Genomic DNA, 21,965 nt, shown 5'->3' with positions numbered 1-21,965 from the left:
ATTTTCAAATTTTAACTTATGTTACACCCTGGCTCAATACCTTTGAGGTGTTTTCATTTTTACGCTGAGCTAACCTTTTATAAACTTGGTGCATCAGCTCAATTGGGCATTTAGTGCTTCACCTCATGCCAGAGATGATGTATGATTTGATGCTGTTACAACACAATAAGGGGATATTAAACCGGCTCTATAATGCCACCAAAATGCCATGTCAATATCTTCCCCACTGCCAATATAACAAAGTGCTTCCTTTGCTTTATTAGACAGTGAAGGAGAGATATCAAATACATTCTGACAAAGTATAAACTCTACACACCGCTTGTGTTTGCATTCCATAAATATTGAGGGTGTAATGCAAGCAAAGCAGCGCTGAGCACAGATGAATGGATGAAGCACAAAGTGAACGTGCTGTGTTTGGGAGCACGGAGCTGCTCGCAGGATTTGCTTTAGAATAAATATCTCCTGTGAGTCCTGACAAGTTATTTTTAAGACTTGTTGAATCCCTGCCAAGTTCGAACACTTACCTCAAACAAGTACTTCACTTAATTGCTAGTTAGCTCCGCATAAGTGCTGTTGAAGAGGTGATTTTGAATATGTTATTTTTGTCTTGCTTTCAATTTTCAAACAGCTGCTAATTGTTTTCTTAAACCCGTATTTATTTCCTTTTTTTTTTCTATGACGACATTTCACAAACTTGTGTAAAAGTTCTGGACGCTTAATAAAAATAAGCGTTTAAACCGTGAAGGAAGCTCTGCTACACGAGAGCCTGAACGACACAGAGAGAGACACGCTTGCTTTTTGAGGACGCTCGCTTGGCCTCGCGGGATGGATCACTTTTCAAACGAGGTCTGGAACGCTGCAGGAAAGGATTGGTTGACACAGAGTTTCAAGAGGCTCAGACACCAGAGCAACTAAATCCGAAATCCTATATAAGATTACATAAATAAAATCTCTTCTTTGAACCCCAAAAATTCCACTTGAGGAGATCACAGAATCAATACACTGAGCAAATTGATACATTAGCACCTTTTCTAGGGAGGTAAGCAGCCTCAAGTAGCGAGTGCATCAGGCTGAATACTAATTCAGGCATTATCTGCTCCCGATTCTACCCTAACATCTCTGTAACAGCTGACAGTCTGCATGAGTTAACTCCTTCTGTGACTTCTCACACCGGAGGGAGAGAAATCAGTCATGCACACTGTGTCTGACACTGACAACCTTGCCACCAGATGCTTTTGAATTATACATTTGCGGATCGATCAAACTTGCTTAAGTAATAGAACTCCAGGCAGGTCTGTGTTACGGGGCTCCCATTACATTGGCAGGCTGACCTAAATTTAGGAAAGCTAGAAGACTGATTTCTCAGTAAATCGAGAGATAGTAGAGCACAGCCTCCCAGGAGAATAGAGAACTATAGTAAAATAAAATAAAATAAAATAAAAATGGGTTCCTGTCTCAGTTTCAAAAAAGATATACTGTTAAATTCATTCAACTGAGAAATTCATTGAAGAAAATGGGTTTATATTTCTAAATATGGATTACTTTTATACTAACACAATTTTAAAAAATACCTATCTATGTTCGGACACAAAGAGAATGTAAATGCATGCTGTTTTTCATTTTTAACAGCAAGATCAGACAGAAAAGCAGAATAGCATTACCAATTTATGCATTAGACTTACAAAACATACAATTTTAAAATCCGTCTTCTTTTAGAGAAAGACTAAAGTATTAAATTTAATATATAATATTAAATATTTAAAATAAAAACGAAAGGAAGAAACTAAGACTTGTGACGAGTACAAATCAATATATCAAATAAATAAAATTTAAGGTGGATCACAGAGTTCAGACTAAGTAAAAATGTATTTCTAAGATCATCATTTATTTAGCATTACTCCTCCTTAGTATGCCATTTAATAATAACCTAATAATAATCAGAGTCATAATAATATGTCAGCATTTTTAAATGGCATACTAACGAGGCGTAATGCTAAATAAATGATGAATTAAGCGCTTCCTAATACCTTAATAATGTCTAATAGTGTGACATTATTTTAAAATGTTACTGATTCTTTTTTATATTTTATAGTTTTCGATTTTATTTATCCATATTATATTAGTCTGAGGGTTTGTGCACTAACTAATGTGTGCTCTGCACCACTGTCCCAGTCTCAGCCTGCATGCCAGAGCAGATGTTCTTTATGTGTCAGTCTGTGTTTAGTTGTAATCACCCTCGAAACAGCACCACGATGGTTCAGTGGAGGGAAGGAAGCAGCCAGGTGATGACTTTCCAAGAGGTCAGCACTCATGTAATCTCACCAAAGAATCTTTTTGCTCATGTTCTCAGACAGATTTCACTGTTGGCACACCCAAAGTGGGTCATCGAATGTCCTTGTCTTAAAAGTGCTTTCCGACTAGCTACTACTGCCATAGAGGTGTGATGGAGTGCTGCTGAGATGGTCATAATTCTGGCAGGTCTCCCATCTCTGCAGAGGACTTGTGAAGCACTATTAGAGAGACCACTGGCTTCTTGACCAAGGCCCTTCTTGCTTGCTTACTCACTTTGACCAAATAGCTAACCCAAGGTGGAGTCTGGATGGTTTCTTCTTTCAGTTCACAATTACTGAAGCCACTGTGCTCCTGGGAACACTACAAGACATAGAAATGGGTTTATATTCTTTCCCTGACCTATCCTTTGCAACAATTTCATCAGACATTTCTGCAGACAGTTCCTTGAAGTTCGTGGCAGTGGGATGATTGAGTGTGAACCACAGGATGTTATATCCAAAGCTGTGTGCCTTTTTTAATATACTCAGTCAACAACATATATACAGCAAAGTATCAGAAAACTTTAAATGCACATTTTAGCTTCTGATTTTAATAATTTTGCAAATTTACTAAACACACTGAAGAGGGGTTCGCACACTTTCAAATGCCTGTATATTTGTGGGAATACATGATTTGCAGCATTCCCGCTCAGGAATGAAATAAAATGCAATCTTTTGGGGGTGGTTCAAACTAATTGCTTCTTCTATTCACAGTGATTTTTCTAAAACACTGTCAACAAACACGTTTGAAAGCTGCAATTTGATTGCCCTAAGTGCTGATTTGTTTGGATGAATGCTTTTAATACAAGAAAATAAAGAACAGCGAGGAGTGATGTTTTACACAGTGCATAGGGTAAAAATACGTCTTTTTTTAATTAAAGAGCAGTCTTGAGCTTTTTCTAGGAAAATAGGAATGGGTGCAGGGATTTACTGAAACAAATACAGTATATGAGGCAAAGGAGTTTGTACAATTCTAATAAGCCTAAAAGTCAATATTCGGTGTGAGCGCCTTAATTCTTTGACATGGCCTAAATTCTGTTAGTAACATCTAATTTCTGTAAGTTCTTTAATGACATTTAAAACTCTTCTTTGGATCTTGGCTTTGATCCCACTCTGCTTCAATAAAGTTGAGGTCCGGGCTCTGGGGAGGCCAATCCATGACTGATGGTGTCGCACTGTGTTTTCTTTTAGTGTGTTAGCAGTCTGTTGGCGATCATCTGATGCTTTTTAGAATTTATTGGTCACCATACGTCAGCCCTTTTCTTCTTTCATAATAACATCAATTTTGACAAGATTTTTAACATCGCTGGTTGGAATGGAGCCCCAACCTTTTTTGTGCCACGGACCGGTTTATGTCTGACAATATTTTCACGGAGCGGCCTTTAAGGTGTCGTGGATAAATACAACAAAATAAAACCAGTACCGGTACCAAAAAAAAGACGATTTATTCATAAATCCCAGGTGAAACCGAGTTAACGATAAAAACAATAAAAAATAACGATAAAAACCAATAAAAACCCTGAAAACCATAAATTTCACACCCGAGCCTCAACTCTCGCGGCCCGGTACCAGACGACTCACAGACCGGTCCGTGGCCCGGGGGTTGGAGTCGCTGCTCTGTAAGACTTGCTGTATAATTTTGGCATCAGTTTCCCTTCCTTAAGAACTGCTTTTTCACAGCAATTTTTCCACTCAGACCATTTCTGATGAGGCTTCAATGAACAGTAGATTGATCAGCTGAAGCAGCATCCCTCTCTGGGCTTCAGTCTGATGCTGGTCATTCAGGGCCAACCATATATCTAAACCATTAAGCAAAACTGTCATCTGGAACTGGGATATAGTTTTAACCAGTATGTCAATTTCTGCACACTGCACAGAGTTTTTGCAAAAAATGAAAGTTCCTCAGTATCCTGCTGTCAGATGTATTTTTTTGTATTTTGTATTAGAGACCAAATCAATACATGCGCCTTCTGTTCCCCATCCCCTGTAAACAGGGAGAAATGATTTTTGGGAAGCTGGAATTACACTATCCAGCATTAAAAGCTTCTTTTCAGCCGCGGTGACAAAAGGCTCTTTCAGTGTACAGGGAGTCATGCTGGGAATATTTTCTGATATCATTAATACAGCTTGTCGCTGCACAGCACAGAAACACTATAAACATGAAACAAAACATCAATTGCAGATTTTTGCTTGTTACAAGCGTCAGATGTTCTAATTATGCTCGGCTTTTTCAGGCACTCTCAGTAGTAACGGTACACACATCGGGTTAATTAGCCACTGAAGATGGACAAAAGCGTATTCCCCAACACATCCTTGCGTATTTGGCGCGTTCACTGCCGGCCACTATTATCTAACATCAAACCAAGTGAATGTGAAAGACCTATTGATGGGGAGCACAGCCTCAGGATCCAAACAAGGCATGCCTCTGATTCAAGAGCGTGCAATGGCTCAGAGGCCGCTGATAAAGGGTCTGTTTATGTGCTATCAGAGCCCGCAGGGGTCAGGCTTTATCCCGCACTGTCATTGCAGTCCTGTACACAGTGTGAATGTGAAGACAGTGGGAGCTAATGCAGTTTAGTTATCTCAATTTCAAAATGCCAACAGGGTCAGCTGCGGCTGAAGGAGTCCAGATTGCTCGTAGCTCGTTGCGCGCGCCGCTGCCAAAAGCTACGAGGAGGAAACGAGGGACACGAAAAGGAAATTATTTCCGAGGCAGGTCTGATGATGAGGGTTGGGGGTCAGCGCAGATAATACTTCTTAGCTGAAGTTTATCAGCGGAGTAGAAATATTGTTTACGTGAGATTAAAAGCAGACCTACAAAGATAACAAAAAAGTGACGGTCTGACAGAAAGTAATGATGTCATTAGCAACGGCTTCCTGGGCTGTTGTCATAACATTTCCTGTTGTATTAATATCATATACTCAAAATTAAATGTGTGACTGAACTAACAGAATAAAGCACCAACAATGTGAAGAATAAAAAACTAAATACTAAAACATATTATACTTTAAAACTGTGTTTTTTATGCCATTACATTTATACAACGCATCTTATGCCTTCCAGGTGGAGAGCACTACTGTCTGGACAGGACACGATTTATCCAAAGACTATGTTTTTTTTTAAATAACATTTTAAAATCAGAAATAAGAAATAATAGCCATCTAAATGTGCAGTGTCCTCTCCTTCTTTCTGCCTGGTAACACACAGTTCACGATGAAAATAATTACCAGCAAAGTTCCTCCCCATCATGCCTCTCTGTGTCTAAGCACATCTGCCTTTGTGTGATTTCACTCTCTATTATTTATAAAAGAAAAAGCAGTTTTCGAGTGTTAATAATTCATAGAAACGCCCAAATGTCTCTGCGGAGGAAAGAGTAAATGGTGGAGTGACTGAGGGGGTACTGCTGTGGTTTACGGCTCCTTTTTATCATCTGTAATTATTAATCTTTTGTTTTTAAGGAAGATGTCCGCTGAAGCAAAGAGGCCAATGTGTACCAATAAGCTGCACCATGACTGTCTACTTTAAGATCACAACAAAAAGCCTACCAGAGGGTGGCTCTGATTTTGTGGATTAACAGCTAACTTAAAAAATAAAATCTGCTAGCTGTTGTTACTATAGTGATAAAAACAAGTAGAGTCATTTTCATCTGCGGGTTTTGTATTCTTGGTGGTTCTCGGAGTCGTTTTCAGTGAAAAGTCGGGTTCTGTATCATAAAAGAATGCTGTATATCAAAGATGGAAGCCTTTAGTCCCACCCACTTTATGTTTGTGCCAATGGGAGCTCTGAAACACATTACATGGCTTGATAATTATAAAGTTTGAGTATAACCTGGTCCAAAGGGCAAAAAAGTATTGTTGGAGTCTAAGGGGAGGGGCCAATAGTGCAAGGACTCATGGGACTGTAGGTGCTGACGCTAATGTTTTATTTACAGTGTTATAAATGGTATTGCAGTTCTGCTGGATCCTCGTTGTTATTGTTCATGATGCGAGTTCATGACATGAAATCCAGTGTGTAGTTGTCCTCTTGTTTGAGGGTGGTGTTGAGCGACTAATCAATAACCTCTGGTCGCTGCACCGGTTTAGGAGGGTTAGTGCTAACAAAGCTGTATTCCAGGGGTTGAACAGTGTATGGAATATAGGAATTGCAAAAGGTGATTGGGAATGGGATGTCTTGTGGTTCCTTCTTTTGCCTGGGCTTGCCATAGTTCCAGTGATAACAAACATACTCTATGTTAATTGTGTTGGGGCTGTATGGAGGTGCATGGAGAATTCTGTCCACTGAAAGAAGTACCAGGCTTCAAGAAAATTTTATAGCCAACTTCTCAGGTTAGTATTGGCCCGGTTCCCTCAACAAAAAGACAGTGGGATTATTTCACAGTATTTTGGATTATTATTACAAAAACAAACACTTTGTTTAGCAAGATAACCTCATTAAATAATGCTACTTTTAAGATGTTTAAAGTGGAAAAGCAATTGAAGTAAAGCCAGACTCAAGTTTGGCTATAAATGAAACCCACTGTTATCATTGGATTTTAACGTACATAAAGTATAACTAAGCTCCTGTGGTCAAAATGACCCCCTATTAACAAAAGCCTTGTACAGCACATACTAGCTTTTAAATTCTGTAACATAATGTATTTATTTTCATGCAATGTGTTGCAGAACAATTATAGTGAAATGCTTTGTGTCCAAGCTGTGGACAGGCTGCAGGCATAGCTGCATCATTCCAGGGCTTGGATTTAGCATGGGGGGTCTAGCAAGGACCCTTACTGGATACCGGGTAGGAATCAAACTTGCAACTCCCACTCCAAAGGTGTGTAGTCTTACCACTACACTACACGATCTAGCTGCATTTCTAAAGCTCATGTTAACCATAAACCTTAATGCATGTGCCACGCACCATGCACCACAAGCATGTTCCAAAAGTCGACTGACATTGAGACGAGGGAAGTGTAAGTGCTAACTGCTAACTCAGTTTAGGACTCGTGCAGCTCTTTATGGAGGCGACGCTTTAGTATGGATAACTTAAAATGCCAATACACCTTTTAGATGAACATCTCCACTGGGTTTAGTAGTTTACACTACATCACCTATCAGCAAAATGTTTCTGTTTTGTTTTGTTTCTCATTTCTCCGAGACAAACACATCATGCAGGGCAATATTCTTCAAAACTTTTCAACAGCAGGCTCGTAGAGATTTGCAGCCCACATATGAAGTCATCATTTTCATGTTCCCTGTAACCCCCAGAAGGTTGATTTACTGAAAATTTTGTGCTACCCAAACCACATAATACTTTAAAATTAGATTCCTAATTTCTGGAAATGCATTTGCCCATGGGTCGAGAATAACTTTGCGTCTACTGAAAGTGTGGGTATTGTGTTGTTGGTCTTAAATCTCACTGGTAATTATCTTTTCTCTTGATGGCATTGCTGGGTTTTTCCTTTATTAATGGGGATCATAATGTTTTGCGAATAGGAGATTTTTTTTCCCCCAGACTCGGAGGAAATTATGGGCGTAGAAGATTGAGTGTGATACCACATCGCGTGTGTCCCCAGGTGGATGATCAAACACGATAGAAGCCAGCGATATCAATAAATACATCAAGAACACAGAGGGAAGGCTGCTATCAATCCTTGCATGCAATGGAGCTGTGTTGGACGTGCGCTGCTCTAAGCTCACTTTGTTGAAAAGGAAGTACAAAAAAGGGAGGCATTCAAAGTGGTTGCTTAAATAATTCAGCATCCACCAACTATTCAGGAATTTCCTGTGGTTTGACTAAAATCAATAGTTTGGCCTCTCTCTTTTCCACTCACTAAGTTTCATTCGTTTCCTCCCTCTTGCAGAAAATCAATTCATGACTACATTTACTCTTAGATTTCAGAGTTTCATTATTTACTTTTAACAATGACACAATTAAGGGTGCTCCCCTTCTTAGATCCTACGTCTGTGACAGCAGAAGGGAAACACATAAAATAAATAAATGGCACGTTACACAAATAGAGCTAAACAGCTTCCCAAGGGGGAATCTGATAGGTTTAGGCTTAGAGACTGAGGAGAACATGACTTAACTGTGTGGTGGCAGAGAGTGGAAAGTCATTGTGTTGCTGTATTTCTCTTCCCTCTTCCTCTATTTACAAGGCTGACAGAAAAGAAAAAACAATGCTTTTGTACTCACGCGTCATCAACATAGCAAGGATACGGCATTTGCTGGGCAAAAACACCCAGTGGTTGGGTTTTTGAGGTGTGCGCCCGTATAATGCCATGGTCAATCATATCCTGCAGGTAGGCGAAGCCTCCCCATATATAGCGCAGGTCGTTATAGGGGTTGTCTCTGGCTCCAGGAGTCCATGACCTTATTAAAAGAAGACAGACCATGATGTGTCTTAGCAAAGGGCAAGTAAACTACAACCAGAATGGTCAGAAATACTACCCGAGTATGATAAGTTATTTTAGAGGTTATATAGAGCAACAGGAACTTTATAAGGCTAAAAAAAAAGACCTGATTGCTTGACAGGACAAGGATCCACTTTTTTTTCCCGATATCTAGACTTACCTCTGACGGTTTGGAAAATATTTCAGCTTTCTGCTCATGAGTCTAAGGAGAAGATATACCAGCCACTTTTACATAAGCTTTGTAATTTCAGAGAAAACAAGGCGTAATTAATAACACTAATTATGGTCTGGTTCCATTTACATGGTTCGGAGCCCTGGTATTGTGTATGCTCATTGTAATGTACTAAACCACTAAATAGAACTGGATGATAATTAATTTGGTCAGTTACATCTGTGCTGCGACGGGTCATAACGTCTGCTGGAGATTGCCTGTCACAGCCTTATAGCTTTAAATGAAAGCTTGGTTAGCATTCAGATTTGAAATGGGGAGAAAATAAAGGCAGGTTCTTTAAAAAGGGTTATTAATGGTGACACTTGGTGAAGCTTAAAGTCAGTTTTCTGTGTCATAAAAGTGGCTCTTGTTGCACTAAATCACTATGGTAACCTATGCTAAACATATAACCTGGGTAGGAGTGAGCAGGTTATGTTCAGAGTTTAGGTTAAAAATCAGTTTGTTCTTTCATTGACAGCTTAATTTTTGTTTTATATGTGCTAATTCTCAAGCTGTACCTTACTCACATTATAAATGAAGCCCATCTGTGAAGTTACAGGAGTGCAAACTGTGCATTGACACTGGAATTTAAATGCATTCATTTAGTATTGATGTATAAATGCAGTATGGAGAGTATCAAGCTGCTAAAGATCGTCTGTTTTACTGGAATTGCAGCTACTAAAACACAGAAAACTCACCGAGTAGCAGCTCAGGCAATAAAATTTGTTTTACCTTGATCTGCTGACCAAACTGTTTCTATCGCTCCTTTATTAGGCTATGGGACAGTAACATCTAATGATTAAATGTATGAAGTTTAAAGTTTTAGACCTCAACTCTGCAGCCGTCGCATTAGAAATAAACAGCAGCAAGAAGAGCAGCACTCAGCATTAACTGCAATTGAACTGTTTATTTTATTGCTCCGTGCGCTACATCCTGAGATTAACGACTTTCTGCAGCATTAATATCTCATCTTATTTGTCACAGTGTTGCATTTTACTGTTACATTTTTCATGTTGTTTATAGATTTTTATCCCCATTTTATCATCGTCACCTGATGACGTCTGTGATTGAAGTAGGTGACACTCATAGGGATCATTTTGCATAGAAGAAAAGTTTTACATGTAAAACGCCACTTAATGTGTGAGCTCGGCTTCATAGACTTAATAAACTGGCTTTGTTGAACTTTCTTTGTAGTACACATCTCTGTACTGCATGTGGAGACAACGTCAACAACACTACATGGTACTCCAACTAGTTTTTGACCCAAGAGATAATATCGCGGATTCAGTCATATTTGCTGGATTACAAGTTCCTGGCTTTATAGCCTCATCTTTACTATTAATAGTCATATACCTATGGTAGTATTGGCAAAGAAGCAAATAGAGATGTCAATCAAATGTGCCACAGAAGAAATGGCACAAAGAAAAATAAGAGTAGGTTAGAGGTATTTTGGTTTTCAGCCAAAAGAACAGTTTTTTATAACAGTGTTACATACCTTCTCCTTACTGTCCTGGTACTTTCTACTTCATCAACATCCATGCGGATTTTGTACTTGACATAAGGAGGTGGGAGGCTGGAGTTGAGCTGGAGGTTTTCAAAGACAATCCCGGCCCAGAACGTACCATTTCTCAAAAGATCCAGCGATCTATTCACCAGTTGGCTTTCAGTGGAGGCCACCTCAAACTTGTCCAGATCCAAACACTGTCAGCAAACACAGACCCACACAAATGTCTTACTTTTCTAACATCCTATTATATTTACAGTAAACCATTCTGTTTTTGCAGTCTTTCAACAGCCACAAAAGGCAGGCAGGAGCTCACTGGGAGAAAGGCAGATGGATATTTAGCAAAGAAAGTATCATTCAGCTAGTGACTAAACAACACAGAGTGCAGTTCCAAATTATCTGGAGATGCCAGGGGGTGGGAAATGTTTTGAGTTTCAGTAGAGACAAGCAAATGAGATCCACCCTTGCTAGCATTCCCTTGCTCGGTAGCCTTGTCCCCCTGTTTCACGAGACGATAATGAGCTAGCCATCCTGGGAGGCAGTCACACCTGACAGCTGTCCACACATCTCAGTGCTGCAATAGTTTTATCATCTCCCCCCTCAGGAATCCCTATTGTATATCCTGCTATGGTAGGAAAGAAATATCACAAACAACACCATTTGTTCAGCTCATACTGGAGGATATTAGAGCAGTGAAGAGCTACACGAGCCCAAAGTTTGGACAAGTGCTAAATGAAATATAGGGACAAGCTGTACAAGCTGTAGCTAATCCTGGTAACAGCGGCCTCATGCTACTCAACACATCATTTGAGCAAACAATTTATTCTTTTAACAGCGTCTTTATTCAAACCTATTTGTAGGCACTATGTTTTTCATACAGATGTACTCGGTGAACCTGATTCTTCTGCATTTACAAACGTCCTTTGGAGCCTTTCCAATCTATGTTTAATCAGCTATTTGTGCTGCTACAAATCAACTTTATCTGCCCATGTTAATGAGACTTCACAAGTTATAACAGCTCATACAGTCGTGTCATCCTCAAGTGCCCTTAATGTTTAAATAAGATTAGTGCGGCACAACATTCCCAGTAAGCACCAGAGGAGTTTCATCTAAAGCCAGCGATTAAGTTCTGTCCCCAGAGTTATGAAGACGTTGCAATGGCGATGCTCAGCGCTGTTGCCATGAACATTTTCACAATGACCTTTTATGCTATTTATAGGTTTGTTTCTCTTGTTTTAATGTTTTATGAATCTCGCCGCTGTTGGATTAAACAGGTTTATGAAAGAAATGACATGAAATTTGAGGCTCTAATTTGCCTCTATTTTTAAAAAATAAAATAGATGCAGCCTGAGTCTTTAGTGTTAATGCTGGTGGTGGCAACGCAGAGAGAGGAGCCATGCCAATTAGGAAATGAGCACAAATTGTTGGGCTTTAATCTTTAGAAAGTAATTGGCTCACACCAAGAAATCATTTCAAGGATACAAATGACTCATTTGGTGAACACACATTTTCAAGGTGCATAGCTCCTCTAATGTCCTGCGTCTGCACATTGGAAACTTGTTAGCCTCCTCCTGCTCATGTATGCTAAAGCTATCGATTTGCACTAATAAAGGATTGTAGTTGGTTTTGTTGACCAGTGACTGAAAATTAAGTAAATCAGGTTTAAATAATGTTAGTCATTAGTATTTTCTGTTCAGTTCACTTGTTGTGTACATAAAGCATCCACCATGTATGGAACTAAATGCACGACTACATTGTCTTAATGACCTTTTGGCTATGCCACGCATTTGCAATGCCAATCCTAAAAAATATGTCATTTCCCTAAACATGTATGCATCCAGACAAGCGATCGCTGCAGTAAAGGCTGTCTGATAAGTGCTCCTTATCCATTCTGAGCAATGCAATTTCCATTAGGGCAGAAAATAGATTGCATTACAGTGAAATTTTATTGTCCGTGTACGGCTAATCCTGAGGGACCTAAGCTGTCATTTTACCTGCACTCGGATTGATATTGTGTGTGTATATGGGAGGGCGGGAGCGGGGCGAGGTTGGGCTTTGTGCATATATTTGATCGTGCAATTTGGAGAAAGAACAGTTTTGCTTTGAACCGTGGCACAATCAATATACAGGATGAATGTTAACTCTGTGTGTGTTCCAACTGGATGATGCCATTTCAGATTTACTAGCCCATAGCAATATTGTTATATGATTACCAGGGAAGGGATGCTGTGGTAGATCTTGCTGTGCATGTGACAGTTCTTAAGTCAAGGTTCTTCAAGTTTAATGAACAGAGACGTGTTTTCTAATGACTCAAAAGTTGAATTTGAGAGCAAGATTTTAAGAAAACACACAAAAAAACCGATGTCCTGATTTTGGCTTGAACAATAGCAGAACAAGGACACACAAGAAAAGAGCTCACAAAGCAAAAAGTCACTGTGCTAAACACGAGCACATGCCTTATGTTTTAGATGCAAAAAACCAGGCTGACACTCAGCAGCACTGCCAGAGTAAAATGACAACTAATGCACTAAAATACACTGAATTAAATGAAAAGTTAGATTGTGTTTTTTTCAACCCCTCCCCCCCCAAAAGAAAGCTCTCACTGATTTTACTAAAAATCAAAGGTCATAAAGCAACTCCAGCCAAAGGAATCACACAGGTAATATCAGATAAACAAAAATAACTAAAGGAAAGGCAAAGAAAGAACAGAGGTGGAAGGGCGAGAATTAGGTTTAAAAAAACTTAAATGTCAAAGAACAGCCAACTCTTAGAAAATCTTTCACTTCACGGGAGAGGTCGCAAAACCCTGTGGAAGCCGGATTTATGAGGTGTTTCACATTTACAACAGAGCACAAGCAGATAAATTACATACACGCAAGAAAGTGGAGAGAAGCTTCAGCATTTCCGAGGTGGAGTTGTAGAAGTTCCGCCAGTCACTGGGTGGCATGCCGGGTGGACGATCTTCCGGAGGCCCGTTGTACAGGAAGTTGGCCAGCAGCTCAGGTGTCCACCCTGTGCCATTGAGAGGCGCCTTGAGGGTACCAGCAAACACAGGATTCGCCAGCAGAGCCTGATTGTGAAAGCAAGAAGACGGGTTTATTATATCTACAATGGCCACCTGTTAGAGGCTTCAAATTAATGTGGTACGAATGCAAATAAATATTTATGAGAATCAAAAGCCTTTATAAAAAAGAGAAAAAAAGAAAAAAAAGAAGGGATGATAAAAAGGATGGGGGGAGGGGCAGCTTTACTCTTTGCTGGAGCTGACGTTCATTTTTCTGCAGAATTAATTAACAGCATTAAGATAGATGGCAGTGTTGTACTTGCGGCTCTAAGATGCACATCAAGTATTCTCCTCTATGGCCATGAAGTGCTCATTTACAGCACAGGGTGTGTACGTGCACAAAAAAATGCATTTGCATAGTACAGATATATTAGGACCCACAGAGAGAACAAATGCAAATCAAATCTCCTCCCTGGAAATGCAAAAACAAGGCCGCGTACGCACCATGAAAGAGATAAAGGCGCAGGTCCTCCCCTTCAATTCCCCTTCACTAACATGGCAAGGAACATGTGTGTGACTTACATTCATCTCGGGTCATAGATCAAGATGCAATTTCCATAATCATGCACCCAATTCATAAAGATAATACGCTGAGAAGCGGAGGAAAACTGAACCTTGCTGCAGCAGTAATGGCCCTCTTACATACAGCACGTTACATGAATATGTATTTTGTTTTGTTTAGAGAAATAACCATTTCTAAGCTTCTTCTGCAATAACCCTTTGAGAATAAGGCTATTTGACTCCCGTCTATTGGTTTACATGTGTTTGCCCTCAAGTTACAGCACCACAGTCATTCCCCTCCCTCGCTCACACAGCGTTCCTTCGCTTTCCAGTTGCTGTGAAATTAACACCCAAGTACTAATCTGACACTGTTCCTGTAATGACAGTTTTACATCAAAGTAAAATTAAAACACTGATAAGAAGAACGGGGAAAATTCACTTCAAACCCACAATGAAATCACCCATTTAATATAGTTTTTTAAAATATGACCCGCGTGCTGCGGCTAAATGTGGTGACCATTTCAAAGTGGACGATGCGGAGCCTGACTTTTGGTCAGCAAAGGGCGCTGCGCGTCAATTGAACAAAGTGGCCTCTACAGTGTGATATTCAGAGTTAAAGATTCAGATATATTCTGCCCACTGTGCTCAGTGGCATTTCAGTGTCAACACTTTTGATCATATTCTGCTTAACCTAAGGACAAAGTGTCAAATTAAGTAATCTCTGCGCTGCGTGTGACCTTTTATAAAAATCAGTACATCTATCATTGTGGGCGCTACGTTAAGGACACGATCCATCAAAATTGTCTTTTGAGGAAATAAAAAAATCGGAGCCGTTCTGAAAGTGCAGTAAGAGAGAGTTATGCTGGCAAATTGACCGTAACTTTTTATCCGGTTCAGTAGTTCATCTCTTCATCCGGCTGCTGCTGCATGCACTTAAACGTGTAGTCCGGTGCTTAATGTTCAGTGGCATTTTAAACCACACAGATGTGCCATTTAACCTTGTTGGTCATGTGATGAAGTGAAGAATTGAATTTCCATGGAGAGAACTTAATCCAGATTCTGTATGTTTTATTTTATTTAACAATTTAACATAAACCAGTGACACACTCCGGGGCCTGATCAACCCTGGCAGGGCCTCCTTGGGTGAGGGTGTCTAGTGATAATGGCCGAAACACCCGATGAATCCAAGGTCCACTACTGACGATGTGTCCCAAACTGGTAAAGTTTCTGGGCTGCCTTTCCTCATAACAGCCATCCCAACAGCCATCTTGGTTAGGTTTTGGGCGACCGTGGTTCAGGGGGTTGGGAAGCTCATCTTGTAACTGGAAGGTTGCTGGTTCTATCCCCAGCTCTGTCTGTCTTGGTCGTTGTGTCCTTGGGCAAGACACTTCACCTACCGCCTACTGGTGTTGGCCAGAGGGGCCGATGGCGCAATATGGCAGCCTCGCTTCTGTCAGCCTGCCCCAGGGCAGCTGTGGCTACAACTGTAGCTTGCCTCCACCAGTGTGTGAATGTGAGAGTGAATGAATAGTGGAATTGCAAAGCGCTTTGAGGGTCTCGAAAAGCGCTATATAAATTCAATCCATTGTTATCCCTCAAGATTTTCTCCATTTAAAGGAATGCATTATCAGGGATTGTAACATCTAGTCCTTTTACTGAATATTTTATTGTTTTTTCTTAATTTTTGCTGCTCTTAACTTTGTACTGTCCACTTTCTGCCGTGACCAAGCAAATTTCCCACCTGTGGGACTAATAAAGGTTTATCTTATCTTATCTTATCTTACATGATTAGCTAGGTTAGCTAAGACCTTCATCTGAAGGTCAAAGTTGCCCTTTGTGGCCGTTGTGCTCTCTGCATGCTCTTGTAATACATTTGTAAGCGGATAATTGAGTACGGGAACAGTAACATCCATGATGTGACAGTGAGTGGCCCTCTTACGGTCAGAGGCATGGGCTTCAAGATTTTCTGTTGTGCCTCTGTTGAAGGGGCTGCTGTTTACATGCACTATCAAACAGCACTTATTCAAGCAGTACCTACAGGTGTCACTGAAGCAACCAGAACTGTAATCCTGCAGATAACTATGTAAAGGCAAGACGTATTCCCAAATACTCTTATGTCTAAGCTGTCTTCTGCTCAGTATTTCCTTTTGTTCATCTTAACACCTTAAATCACCCAACTCAGATGTAGTTGTTGTGCTGACGGCAATTGGTCCATCAAGGTAAAGCGTGTCCGTGACCTTGAATGACCTCTGACGATGACAAATCTCGGAAGCCACCGGCTTCGGAACGAGAGGTGGACAGAGGGAGAGAGAGGGAGAGGGCTGGGTGGGGAGAAAATGAAGACAAAGGAGGATTGCTGGTCCATTTGTGTAAAGGTTAGGGCTAGGGTAATGAATACCCTAGCTATATGGAGCTCCCAGTGTCTGCTTCCCTCCAGCTGCCTATAAGCTCATTTGGAGTGACACTGGAGTAATGTCAGTGTCAAGGAAATACGGCGAGAGGCAAAATAGAGGGAGGAGAGGAGAGGGAGGAAGAGAGAGAAGTGGTGGCAAAGAGTCCGTGTCCTTTACTTCTATAGATAATCCTTTCTGCTAGGATGAAAATTATCCTGCACTTATCCATAATTACTTTCCTCTCTCACTCTCCACATTTAACAGAAGGTGTGAATAAATGATGTACACAGCATGTACATTCTCACCTGCAGCAGATGTAAGGCTCATCTTTCAAAGAGAACAAAATACACTGCAGTAATTATAAAAGACACTAATGTATGTTTACTGTTTTCTTCATTTAGCTCTGCTGCAAAAAGAAAGTGAAGGAGGTCGTTTTGCATTTTTTGTATTTTTCTGAATTTTGTATTTTCAGTAAATCTCATCACCAAGTTTGCTGGTGACTTTTTATGTGGAGCTATCTTGGGGAGATGATCCAGTCCACTTAAGATCAAAGTGTGCTGTATGTGTCCCACAGTGTACAATGGGTGTGACATCCCTGCTCTATGATGTCACAAATCCAAGCGTAGCAAAAAAAAAACCCCCAGCAATGTAAAGTTCAGAAACTTTGACCATGTTTAATATACTGTACAAACCAACCTTTGTAATGTGTGCAACATTACATAAAATAAACAACCATCGAGAGTCTCACCCGTATATTATTGACTTGTGAGCTATTTTGCAGAAAATCCCAAACACGCGGTCCGAGTTCATCCCAAGAGTCAGCCAGCTCCCTTAACATAGCCAAGGCGTTAAAGGTGCTATTTGCCTGAAACACAGAGAACAATAATCTATTATTTTACACATTTGTCTCACCTTCTCCTCACCGAAAACATACTCGCAGAGCCTTCTTTTCACGCTGCGCCAATACAAACATGAAAGCACTCCACAACTGCACTTTCAGCTAATCTCCCTAGGAACTCATCACACTGTAACACTGCCGTCCCCCCCGCGGTGTTGAATGTAAATGGGGTTATTTACCCCTGAACATTCACTTGTAAACACCCTGACTACGTCTGGAGTGAAGAGGGCCTCCTGCGCCAACACCGGGCCGCTCGCTGTGAAGTCGGCAGGTTTTGCTCATGCTCGTTATGTATTTTCAATGCAAAATTCTCACAGCGTGTCTGCTGTTTGTTTTGGTTACGCAGCTATCAAAACGATGCAAATCTCATGCACAAATGTCGTGTCTTTGAAAACAATATATATCTATTGCATTGCATGAACAAGCCCTCTGATTAAATGTTTTATTTTCCTGCTCTGCACTAATGCGTGACATCCTCGTTTTTTGATTTCATAGACAGATTGCAGGCACCTTCTACCAGTAATTAGTCTGGTCCTATGTATGCAAGATTTACATATATTTGCATATGCATGCTAACTCTTAATTTAGAAAAGAATATATAAATATAGATATAATGGCTTGAACTTTTCATTGCAAACGTAACTTAAACTGACCAGAGCAATATATTCTTTTCAAGTTCACAAAAAGTCAGCATACATATAGAAACCTTTCATTTTCCCTCTAGACCTACTTCTTTCACCAGGAGACGAGCAGCAGGTGTATCAGGTGTGTAGAGGACTTTCCCCTGCAATAATGGCTTGAAGGTGCTCCAAATGTAGCGCAGACCAGGTGTGCTCTCCAGGGTGTCGACAAGAGTCTGACAAAAAGCATCTACGGAACAGAGGAGGTGAGGGGAGAAGACAGGGAAAGTCATGGCAAGACTACGAAAACAACTCTAAATCTCAAACTCCTCTGTGCATACTGGATTCATGCTCTTTCATGGGACTGGAGGAAAGAGGAGAGACAAGTTATTTGATCTGTGCAAAAATCACAGAAATTGAAGCGCCCGAGAAGCAAACATGATAAATATTGTACACGAGGTTAAAATTCATACATGGCTATGAAAACAGACCTCTCGGTACTTGTTCTCAGCAGAGTTTGAACAAATATGAACATGAGAGTGGTTTCAGAAAATCTTCCTGGCCTTTTCAGCTGTTGTATTAATTAATACTTATAGTACTAATAACAGTTTTATTACAGATTTATGTAGTTTAAAAAGTTCACAGTAGTTAAAAAGGAGAAGAAAAGTTTTGAAGGTGGATATAATGATTTTCACTGATGCAACAAGAGCAGACTGATTTATATTGATACTGTAAAACACATAGATGGTAAAGAATGTTAAAAACTGTACATTACTGTATTCAGCGTCCCAATTCGCACCATATAGGCAGTATTGATGCAATCACTGCCTTTCAGAACAGAACTGATACTAATGATTCCTTAATGTAGTCTTGATTAAAGATGAGCTAGGTAACATGTTTTTAATTCCTTTGAACAAAAAACTTAATTCTAAACTTGTCTGCTCCCTTCCCACTTCTAGGACTGGAAAACCTAGCCCCTGCTTTGGCCAGTTATACATTTCTGCCACTTCCAACCAGATCAAGAGTGTTATGTACAGTATAGGAAACAACAAACAACACAGAGCATACACTGTGCTACCAAAAGTACTGTTTTCATGTACAAGAGCTGCTCAGCCATTGAGTTTAATTCAATTAAATTGTATTTACATAGCCTTAAATCACAACAATCGCCTGCAGGCGCTTTATATTGTATTGTTTATCTGGTCTGACATTACATTACAAGATATTTTATGAACAGTCAGTGAGTGGCATCCTATTACAGTATTATCGTGGCTCAAGAGTTGGCAGTTCGTATTGTAATCGGAAGGTTGCCGGTTTGAGCCTCGGCTTGGACAGTCTTGGTCGTTGTGTCCTTGGGCAAGACGCTTCACCCGTTGCCTACTGGTGGTGGTCAGAGGATCCGGTGGCGCCAGTGTCCGGCAGCCTCGCCTCTGTCAGTGCACCCCAGGGCGGCTGTGGCTACAATGTAGCTTGCCATCACCAGTGTGTGAATGGGTGGATGACTGAATGAGTAAAGCGCTTTGGGGTCCTTAGGGACTAAGTAAAGCGCTATACAAATACAGGCCATTTTTACTTCAATCCAGTGAGCTAGCTAGCTTAATCTTATATGCCTGTAGCAATGGGACTGAAAATACTTGAATTTAAAGATTGAGAGGTGTGTTCTATGCTCGTCTGATTGGCCAGTACTTAAAACATAGATAGCGGACAGCGATATCGCTCATTGCTTACTGTAGACACTGCAAAACCTCCCACTGTGTCACGGCTGCGCAGCCAGTATGTTTGTGGAGCTGATCCAAAAACAGACACGAGAGAGTAAACTCAGTATAACCAAAGGCCATTTATTTGGCTGAAGATACATGAACATAAAACAAGGCAAACCGAGCAAAAAAACCCAAACTAAACCCTAAACTGGGAACAAACTAAGCTTAACTATGAAAACTGTGACAAGAAAGCATAAACATGAACATGAATCTGAAAAGGTGCATGCGGAACTATGGCGTGATATAAAAAACACATGACAAAACAACCGAAACTTGGAGAGACGTGACGCAAGACAAACAGACGGCCCGACCCTGACCAGAGGAAGACAGAGGACTTAAATACACAGAAGGGTAATGAGGGAAATAGAAACATCTGGGAAACACAGCTGACACAAATGAACCTGACACCACAGGGGAAGCAAAACTAAACACACTGAACATGGAAACACAAAACTTTCAAAATAAAACATGGAGTGATGTAAACATGATAACACAAGCTTGACAACATGAAACATGCAGACAATAACTACACGGATTACAGGGACATAACTAAACATTAAACAATAAGGACACGGCAGACTAACACAGAAGACAGGAAAAGACACAAACACGGAGACGTGGGTAAAATATAACCTAGACTAAAACTCAACTAAACCGTAACTAAATAATACCACAAGAACTTAACGTTATTGCAATCTAACCTAAGAAAATCAAAAATAAACACTGAACATTTTGGTATTTTGAAAGTGGACATGACGAATGTCAGTCTGAGAAATAGAGGGACGCTGCATGCTAATAATGGTAGCACCTTATCAGTCACAAGGCAAACCACATCCCACATGATCCTACTTTATGACTTTATGGGAACCGCAATTTAGAAAATGAAAGTAATCACTCAAAACTAGAACCAGACACTATAAACCCGTCATGAAAGCGTCTGTCAAGGTTAAAGACTTAAGGGCTGTTTTATCGTGAACTTCTACGTAATTTGACCTCCTTATGCAACCAGAGTTGTCGCCTCCTGCTGGCCGTTACAAAGAATGCTTCAGATTTAATATACAGTCTTTAGGTTTGACAGTGAGATGTCTGTTAAAAAGTTATATTCCAGCCTGCTGCAGATTTAAGGATTCATGTTTGACCGTTCCACTGACTCACTCAAGAGGTTAAAGTGAGTCTTAAATCTGTTTCCTGACCTTATTTCACAGAATTTTTTACAAGAACGTTGACCCAACAGATCTCACTATAGTTTGCACAATATAAAAGCAATATTTCAGCACACTGCTGGGAGAGGCTCGTAAATACCGGTTTTATAAGGGTCGTGCGCACTGACAGAGTTCGAGCGATGTGTGTCAGAGTTCATTGTTTGCTTTTTTTTACTCCTTTCCGTAACATGAGTCACAAGAAAGCTTCGGCGATGGTTTATTATTGTTTTATCTTACTTTACATCTACATAAAGCCATCTCAGCGGCGTAATCTATCAATATTCAACCAAAGAGCTGAACTGTAAAGGAATAACACACAATGTGAGCAGTTATCGTAATGATTGTGAAATGATGGTTGTTTGCTTTCGAATGTATAAGATGTTAGCGAGAATATTTCCTGGAAATGCCCTGCGTTGTCCTATCAAAGGAAAACCTTTAAGTAATTGATATTGATTTAGTCACGGCAAAGTATTTATGAGGAAAAAAAGCATCAATTATTACTTAAAATCACAAAGAGGGAGAAAAAAACCACGCAGACCTGAGGACATTAGAAAAAGCTTCTAGAGGAAAAAAGTCAATATGCTCAGCAGCGGTAGGATCATTACTTATTTAACATATCTGCCAACATGAATATTGCCAGGTTGGTAGAGTCTTGAATAAGTTACATGAGGACCTGCGCTGCAAGCAAGAGAACCTGCAGGGGTTAGACAGCTTGTTTTTAGGCTGTGTCGGGATTGTTCTGACTGAAAACGTGTTATTCCTGGAGTTTGGCACTCCGTCAAACGGCTGATCACTTCAGTGTGTCATCTGCCAGTCAATATAGCTCTCTGCCTCTATTGCTAACTGTGCCTTTTGTCCTGACACCTGTCATTACATCAGGGCTTTTTCCAGTCCTCTCTCATTTTTCCCTTGTCAAGACTGCGACAAACCCCCTTTTCTCCTCTCATCTCACCGGGGCAACTATTTCCCCCACCGGGGACATTTTAGCGGCCATTTTCAGTGCAATTAAACGTTAGCCTTTCTGCCTGCTGGCCGTCTCTTCCAGGTGCTCCTGTGAGGTCAGTGCGCTGAGAGCTAATGGCCACCCCT

At 40.4% G+C, this 21,965-nt stretch overlaps 1 protein-coding gene across 1 annotated transcript in view; it reads right to left on the bottom strand.

Moving 5' to 3' along the window:
* The window catches only part of LOC116333175 (phospholipid-transporting ATPase ABCA1-like), a 172,603-nt gene that overhangs the window by 119,678 nt on the left and 30,960 nt on the right, over positions 1–21,965 (bottom strand). The window contains exons 10-14 of the mRNA XM_039609524.1: positions 18,025–18,164; positions 17,145–17,261; positions 13,311–13,508; positions 10,430–10,635; positions 8,506–8,682 (exon numbers count right to left, since the gene is read on the bottom strand). Coding sequence (XP_039465458.1) covers positions 8,506–8,682; positions 10,430–10,635; positions 13,311–13,508; positions 17,145–17,261; positions 18,025–18,164 — 838 coding nt within the window. The remainder of the gene's footprint in view (positions 1–8,505; positions 8,683–10,429; positions 10,636–13,310; positions 13,509–17,144; positions 17,262–18,024; positions 18,165–21,965) is intronic.

This window comes from Oreochromis aureus, linkage group 3, assembly GCF_013358895.1.
Source record: "Oreochromis aureus strain Israel breed Guangdong linkage group 3, ZZ_aureus, whole genome shotgun sequence".
In the NCBI taxonomy this organism is placed as follows: Eukaryota; Metazoa; Chordata; class Actinopteri; order Cichliformes; family Cichlidae; genus Oreochromis; species Oreochromis aureus.
This window is presented reverse-complemented; position numbering and strand designations above follow the sequence as displayed.